General features: G+C 43.3%; 1 protein-coding gene across 1 annotated transcript in view; it reads right to left on the reverse strand.

Annotated features, from left to right (window-relative positions):
• Positions 1-7092: 7092 nt before the first annotated feature.
• Positions 7093-8891, reverse strand: part of MUC4 (mucin 4, cell surface associated) — a 43593-nt gene continuing 41794 nt past the window's right edge. The window contains exons 22-23 of the mRNA XM_042782127.1: positions 8544-8706; positions 7093-7288 (exon numbers count right to left, since the gene is read on the reverse strand). Coding sequence (XP_042638061.1) covers positions 7093-7288; positions 8544-8706 — 359 coding nt within the window. The remainder of the gene's footprint in view (positions 7289-8543; positions 8707-8891) is intronic.

Consider the following 8891-nt stretch of genomic DNA (forward strand, 5'->3'; position numbering starts at 1 on the left):
TAGGTTAATTCTTAGGTCCTACCACTACTCGGGAATCTCCAAGCCGTCTGTGCCATCAGGGTTGCTCAGGTCACTGCCAGACCACAGCTCCATATGTCTTCTTTTTTGGTATTTTCACGCAAATTCTTCTGCTAGTTGGGGTTTAGTCCACTTCTATATCCTTTCCTTCAAGGCTTAGGGGTCCAAGATTATCTTCCGTGTCTGTGTTAATTGGTTTCCCTTTTCTTTGTTGAAGAGGATCTGTGCAGTTTTTCTGCCTAGTCCGCCATCTTGCCGGAATCTCCTCTCTTATTTTCTTAAGATGGGACAGTTTTTGTTTTGTCTTTTTAAACTCCAAATTACTCTTCACATTGCCTCCAGAACTTTCTTCCTCAAAATCAAAGCCTGCTCCTACCTACAGTTAAAATCCCTAGCTTACTATCAAGGGTCTCCATGATATAGCCTTGGCCAACTTTCTCAGCTGTGTTCTATGGACCCATCTTCTATATCCTATCTCCTCCTACAGGGAAATTCTCATCACTCCCCAGTCACACCTGAGTGTTTACATATCACAATTCCTTCCCCTAGAATATTCTCCCTCCCCCTGGTCTCGTCACTTGGAAAAATCCTATTCACTCTTAGAAGCCCAGTTCAGGTGGCACCTCCTTACGATGGTTTTCTCACATCCCCTAGAGAGATAATGGTTTCTCAGTGTCCTGTGCACTTCTAACAGTTGGTTTCTGTTATAGCACTACCATGCTATATTCTAGTTTGTATATTTATTACAAGTTTGCTGAAGCATAAATGCTTCAGGACAAGCACCATGACTTATTTATCTCTGTAGTCACAGAATCCACCACAGAGCCCTGTGCAGGGAGAACTCTCAAATGTTTGCTGAATGCCTGAGATGAAGAGCTAAGTGAACAGACAACCAATAAATATATGTGCTGGGCTCTGAACGTTTGAAAAAATGGCATTCACTCATAATAAAACAAAATGAAAAATTTAATCTAATGCAAATGTAACTATCTAATTGTTATTATAAACAACAACAGAAAACAAACCCGCTGCAATTGAGTTGATTCCAACTCATAGTGACCTTATAGGAAAGAGTAGAACTGTTCCATAGGGTTTCCAAAGTGTAATCTTTACAGAAGCATATGGTCCCATCTTTCTCCCATGAAGCAGCTGGTGGTTCAAACAGCCAGAGTTCTGAAGGCTAGAAGTCCAAAGTCAAGATGTTGGCAGGCCATGCTCCCTACAAATTCTCTAGGGAGGAATCCTCCCTTGCCTCTTCCAGCTTCTGGCAGTCTCAGAGCTTCCTAGGATGGGGCAGCCTTACTCCAATCTCTGCCTCTTTCTACACATGACCGTCTTCTCTCTGTCTCTGTGTCTATGTCTGTGTCTCTTCTCTTCCTATAAGGACATGAGTCACATTAGATTAGAACTCACCTTAATTCAGTATGACTCATTTTAACTTGATTACATTTGCAAAGACCCTATTTCCAAATAAGGTCACATTCACAGATACTGAAGGTTAGGATTTCAACATATCCTTTTTGGGGATACCATTCAATCTATAACAAGTGGATAGTTTAATTTTAATTATATACATATAAAGACATATGCATGTATACACAATACCGATTATTGTTATCATTGGATGCCAAAATTTGAAAAAATATGGGCTATACAACTCAGAAGCATTTGGGAAATAAAGTCTATAATTACGTTTATATATATGAGTGGCTGGGAGTTGATTGTGTGAGAATTACTGGAGATGACTAAAATTTAGCAGAAGTAATGTCACCAAACCAGTAAGAACCAAAAGAACTTGGAGCTATTCATTAGTAAATTTGCCACTTAGGTAAGATTCTACAGTCTTGTGTATATGAGGTGAAAATGCCACATATTTCATAAAGACAAAGGTGAGTGTGGGTCTAAAGCCACGTGTGACTCAGCACAAATTCTGAGAAGGCAAAAACTTGAGGCCATGAAGAGGACATGAGGCTTTACTGAAAAGAGACTCCAGTGGAATCTTCTGTCACACTCTTTATGAAAGAGATTGACCACCAAATCATGCACAACAGTGAATGGCAATGAATTCCATGGTGTGACCCAAATTTAAATGAGCAGCCATCATTTCTTGGTATCAACAAAGGTTTAAATTGGTACATACTGCAGTTATCTGTCATTTGTATGCAGGTCATTAAGCCTATTAGGAGTTTCTGGAAGGTTCTTCTGAGAGTAGGGAAGAATGGATAAGGAGCCCTGCATCTCTGGCCAAGAATCAACCCAGACAGCTCCCTTTGTCTCCCCAGTGCCCATTAAGGTGTCTTAGCAGACTGTCATCAACTAGGGGTAGGGGTGAGTGGTATACTCCCTTCTCTCTGCCAAGCAAACACAGCACCTTGAAGAAAGGCTGGTCAATTCTTTATTCCAAGTGCCAGAGCACCAGAATCCAAACCATATGGAGTCAGGATGTAATCTGATAAAAATTTGGAATTGTATCCTTGATCTAACTGCATCATTCACAAAGCTGGGAGCAGTTGTCCCCCACAAACCTCTTCCTCCTTTCTTGTGATATCTCCTTCTCCTATATAGCCAGTGCCTTAGTCCTTCTAAGTAGGGTTGTTAGATAAAATACAGGACATCCAGTTAAATTTGAATTTCAAATAAACAATGAGATTTTTTTTTCTTAGAATAAGGATTTCCTGGTTATTTCATACCCTTGACATCTCCACTGCCTTTGGCATGAGCTGTCTTCCCATATCCCCAACACTCTGGGTGGAGTATATAGAGATGGATGAGAGGAGAAAGGACTTTAGAGTTGGAGTGGCCTTGCTCTCCATTTGCTACCTTGCTTTTGCTCTTTCTGGTTCCTTTCCCTGTATTTGTTAACACACATTACCTATAAAAATCATATGTTTTGTATAGCATGAGTTATTCTCTTGCCAAGAGGCCTTGCTGGGCTTAGGATGAGACTGATACTAGTGTAACTTTTGGACTTTATGCTACAAGTGTGTCTTCCCCTTCCTGACCTTGAGTCACATTACAAAGTCCTCACTTTGGGGTCTAGGAGGGTGAAACCACAGCTCTGTACATGGGCATGTGGCTTCACTTGCTGGGAGAAGTCATTCTCTAGGTACAGCAGACATTTTTGATCTGAGTTCTCTGAGAACTTCCCACAATATTACTAACCCACCCACAATAGTGAGCCTGGGCATCCATGTTTATATCAGGTGACAGCTCTTCTTAATCTTTTGTCACATTTGATAAGACTAAAGATTGACAACTGACCTAAACTGAACCAATTGGATTTTTTCTTCAGGACCAATCTCTCTTTCTAGGCTTTAGAACCAGGAGACCTCTACCCTACCTAGTCTCTGCATATATCTGGAACTGAGTTGCCCTAGATGGGGCAATCTACTTCCGTAGTGATACTGCCTTGGAAACCCAAGGAGGGGTCGCTATGAGTTGGGGTTGACTCGACGGCACATAACAACAACAACAACAACAGAGGGAGCTCTGGTAGCATAGTGGCTAAGACATTTGCCTGCTAATCAGACAGCTGGCGGTTCAAACCCACCAGCCACTCCTCGGAAGGAAGGTTGGGCAATCCTACTTCTGTAGTGATACTGCCTCGGAAACCCAAGGAGGGGTCGCTATGAGTCAGGTTTGACTCGACGGCACATAACAACAACAACAACAACAGACACCACTCATCTGTAAGTTTGTTATAGTGTGGTGGCTTATGTGTTACTGTAATGCTGGAAGCTATGCCACTGGCACTTCAAATACCAGTAGAGTCACCAATGGCGGACACTTTCAGTGGTGCTTCCACCCTAAGACAGACTAGGAATATGGATGTGGCCAATTGCTGTTTTGGGAAAAATTGGCCACAGAAAACTTTATGAGTAGCAGTAAGACATTGTCTGATATAGTGCCAGAAGATGAGACCCTCAGGTTGGAAGGCACTCAAAATACCACTGGGGAAGAGCTGCCTTCTGAAAGTAGAGTTGACCTTAATGGCATACATGAAGTAAAACTTCTGGGACTTTCATTTTCTGATGTGGGATAACTCAAAATGAAAAGAAAGATCTGCAAACAGCTGTTGATAATCAGAACAAGGAATGTATGAAGTATGAATTTAAGAAAATTGGAAGTTGTGAAAAATGAAATGGAACATATAAAGATCAATATCCCAGACATTAGTGAGCTGAGATGGACTGTTATTGGCCATTTTAAATCAGACAGTCATATGGTCTACTGTGCCAAGAACTGAAGAGGAATGGCATCACATTTATCATTAAAAAGAATATTTTAAGATGCGTCTTGAGGTACAATGCTGTCAGTGATAAGATAATATCCATACGCCTACAAGGAAAACCAGTTAATACTATTATTCAAATTTGTGCACAAATCACTAAAGAGCCAAAGATGAAGAAATTGAAGATTTTTACCAACTTCAGCTGTCTGAAATCGACCAAACATGCAATCAAAATGTATTGATAATTATGGGTGATTGGTATGTGAAAGTTGGAAACAAAGAAGAAGCATCAGTAGTTGGAAAATATGGCCTTGGTGAAAAAATGACAGCAGAGATGTCATGAAAGAATTTTGCAAGACCAATGACTTATTCATTGGAAATACCTTTTTACAACAACATAAATGGCAACTATACCTGTGGATCTCAGCAGATGGAATACTCAGGAATCAAATTGACTACATCTGTGGAAAGAGATGATGGAGAAGCTCAGTATCACCAGCCAGAACAAAGTCAGGAGCTGACTGTGGAACAAACAAAATTGAACCTGAAGAAAATTAAAAAGTCCAGGAGAGCCAAAGCACAACCTTGAGTATATTCCACCTGAATTTAGAGACCATTTTAAGAATAGATTTGACACATTGAACACCAATGACTGATGAGTTGTGGGGTGATATCAAGAACATCATACATGAAGAAAGCAAAACGTCATTAAATAGACAGGAGAGAAAGAAAAGACCAAAATGGATGCCAGGAGAGACTCTGAAACTTGCTCTTGAATGGAGAGTAGCTAAAGCGAATGGAAGAAATGATGAAGTAAAAGAGTTGAACAGAAGATTTCAAAAGGCAGCTTGCAAAAACAAAGTAAAGTGTTATAATGAAATGTGCAAAGATTTGGAGTTAGAAAACAAAAGAGGAAGAACACATTGAGCATTTCTCAAGCTGAAAGAATTGAAGAAAATATTTAAGCCTTGAGTTGCAATCTTGAAGGATTCTATGGTGCCTAAGGCACTTGACTGCTAACCAGAAGGCTTTGACTGCTAACCAGCCACTCCTCAAAAGGAAGGTTGGGCAATCTGCTTCTGTAGAGATACAGCCTCGGAAACCCAAGGAGGGATCGCTATGAGTCGGGTCTGAATTGATGGCACATAACAACAACAACAACAACATGAGCAAAATATTGAATGATGCAGAAGACATCAAAAGAAGATGAAAGTATACACAGTCACTATACAAAAAAAAAAAAAAAAAAAAGAAAAAGTCCACATTCAATCATTTCAGGATGTAGCATATGATCAAGAACCAATGTATTGAAGGAAGAAGTTCAAGCTGCACTGAAGGAATTAGTGAAAGGCAAGGCTCTAGGAATTGATGGAATACCTTTGAGATATTTCAACAAGCAGATGCAGTGGTGGGGGCTTTCACTATTTTATGACAAGAAATTTGGAAGACAGCTACCTGGCCAACTAACTGGAAGAGATCTATATTTGTGCTTATTCTAAACAAATGTGTCAATAGAATGCTGAAATTATTGAACAATATCATTAATATCACATGCAAGTAAAATTTTGCTTAATTCAAAAATGGTTGTAGTAGTACATCAACAGGGAACTGTGAATTTGCTCTGTAAATCTTCACCCAAATCACAATTAAAAAAAAAAAAAAAAAGAAGTCTCCACCTTGGGCCCAGGAAAGGTTGTAGACAGTATTCTAGGGATTGGATACCCCAGATCTAAGGATGGGGTGAATGGCATGCTTCTCAAGTTGATTCCTGGAAAGGGAGCTGAAATGGTTCAATCCATTATCCAAGGAACACAGACATTAGGGACAGGAACTAGAACAGGAAAAAACCAAAACCAGACTCACTGCCCTCAAGTTGGTTCCAACTCATAGTGACCCCTACTTGGGTTTCTGAGGTGGTATCACTACGGAAGTAGATTGCCCAGTCTTCATTCCGAGGAGTGACTGGTGGGTTTGAACTACTAGCCTTCTGGTTAACAGTCAAATGTCACTATGCCAAATAGCACTATGCCACCAGAGCTCCTTGAAAAGGCATGAGGTATTTATCCTTTTGTCTTTTTTTTTTTTTTTTGGTGAAACTAATGGACAGAAATCAGCAAGGCAGGGGGGATTCCTGGGGGAAAATGTGGGAACTGCCATATGGGAGGTAACTATGCCCTCTTCAGAGGACCAGGCTTTGGTATGCGTTAGAGTAGGGGAACAAGGTGATACTGAGGCTGTGGCAAGAGTTCAAGTTGGGGCTGGAGCAATGGAGGCTTCCCTATATGAAGTAACTAAGGGTGAAGCAAGACTGGATCCTCCCCACCACCTGCCCAACACTTATTCCCCACATCCTGTCTTCTGACGGGTGAGAAAAGGTCCTATGTTTAGCCCTTCAGGTACCAGAAGAAAAGCACAAACGGAATCTATGGCTTTGGAGACAGAAGAAGTCAGAGGGACTATATTTAAATAGATTTTAATTAGAAGGGAATCACAGAGTTCTGTGTGCAAAAACATTTTGATTTTTAACTTAGAGCCATCAACACATATAAATTCTGATACGTATATAGTTTCTCTCTGTGTGCATATGTGTATGTGTGTTGGTCAGTGTCCTCCCTTGAGGATGTGTCCGTAAATAACCCATTCATTTATGTAGTATGTTTTTATGTACTGACAGGGTGTAGTCCAGTCTTATTGCCACCATTCTCCTTGAAGAATCCCGAATCGCCTTCACTTATCTTCTCTTTTCTAATTTCCCCAAAGCAAAGGCACCAGGAGGTGTGCAGGTGAGGATGAGGTGGTCCTGAGGTAACCTAGGCCACAGCTGCTCCATTTGGGGAGAGGCCTCAGCTCTCCGAGTCCAGGGGATAGGAGTCCCAGGTCCTGGAGCAGTTCCAGAAGCGCAGGACCACAAACTCCGCGACTCCCAGTAGCAGGAGGGCGCCCAAAGCCCCAAAGAGGATCCCGAAGAACGCCCCGAGTTTCATGCTTAGGAGCTCACAGCGCTCGCCCCAGGGAGCGTAGATGGAGAAAGGTGCACAGCTGTGAACAGAGAGGGAGGGCGGTCAGTAGCGGGAAGGCCCACCCTTAACCTTCCCATCTTCTCCTCTTTTGTGGAGGTAGAAGCGGTTCTCCAGGTCAGGTTGTTGTTGTTATGTGCCGTCAAGTCGGACTGACTCGTAGCGACCCCTCCTTGGGTTTCCGAGGCGGTATCACTACCGAAGTAGATTGCCCAACCTTTCTTCCGAGGAGTGGCTGGTGGGTTTGAACCACCAGCCTTCTGGTTAGCAGTCAAGTGCCTTAGGCACTACGCTACCAGAGCTCCTCAAGTCAGGCTAGGCTCATCCACTAAAGAGAGAGGCCAGAATCAGCCCTGAGGCCGTCCTGAAACTAGGCCACTGGGCAAAGGAGGCGTGGGCCTTAAAAAAAGAGAGTGTGAATTCTCCTGGAGTCAGGTCCCTGAGTGCCAGTATGAGAGGGTTGGCCAGCCACAGATGAACATTGGAAATCACAAGCCCAGCCTGCCTGGGGCTGCTGAGCCCCGCCCCTAACCCTGCCTCTAACCCCGTCCCAAACCCTGTCCCCAGAGAGCTAGCCCCTTTGTCTCCACCTGCCCTCTTCCTTGCCTAGCTGGGGCAGACCAGATGGGCCGAATCCGGAACTATGGTGGGGACCCAGTAGGCTGAGGGCAGGCTGCACTCAGAGCCCGGAAGTAGTGTTGCCCATCTTCTCCCTAGCCTGTAGACTTACTGAGAGACCCTCAGACTCTGAATGAACAAATAGGACCTAGGGCACCAGTTTCAGATGACCTCCCCTCACTGATTAACTTTAGAGAGGGGCAGGGCTAGGCCTAGACTCAAGCCAGTTACTCTTCCACAAGGAGACAGCAGGTTGCCCATCCAAGAAGCAAAATCAGATAGAAGAGGGAAAGGACTTTGGCTTTGGAAGCCATACCCTACTGCTTAGCTTCCTGGGTCCCTTGGACAGGTTACTTATTATCCCTAAGCTGCAGTTTTCTCATCTTTAAAATGGTCATAATAATATTCACCTGTGGCTTGTTTGCATTTTAGAGATAATATAGTTCTCATACAGAGTGTTGTTGGTGTTGTTAAGTCCCATTAAGGCACTCACAAATCTTTTCCATTGTCCCCCTTTCTCTGATCCCTGTTCTCAAGCACCATCCTAATTTCCACATACCATGAGATACCATGGCATTTTTTGGAACCCTTGCAGTATCTTTAACCAGCCTAGATTCTTCACTACTGTTCTTGTTCCTCTTGTCCCCTGACACACTCACCTGCAGTGGGGTCCTTTGGGCAGGTGTTGGCAGTGGCCTCCATGCTCACAATAGCCCTCACTGCACGGGGACACACACGTGAAGCCATTCTGGGGGCTGAAGACCAGGCGGTAGCCCTTGTAGCCATTGCATTTGAAGTAAGGCTCCAGCATGCTCACGTTCACTGTCAGGTAGGACACAGATGAACACCGAAAACAAGTGACTAACACCAAAGCTGTTGTTGCTGTTGTTTGCCGTCGAGTCGACCCCGACCATAGTGACCCCTCCTTGGGTTTCTGAGGCAGTATCACTATGGAAGTAGGATTGCCCAACCTTCCTTCCGAGGAGTGGCTGGTGGGTTTGAACCGC

This window comes from Orycteropus afer, unplaced genomic scaffold, assembly GCF_000298275.1.
Source record: "Orycteropus afer afer isolate SDZICR_OR568_19922 unplaced genomic scaffold, OryAfe1.0 scaffold00245, whole genome shotgun sequence".
Taxonomy (NCBI): domain Eukaryota; kingdom Metazoa; phylum Chordata; class Mammalia; order Tubulidentata; family Orycteropodidae; genus Orycteropus; species Orycteropus afer.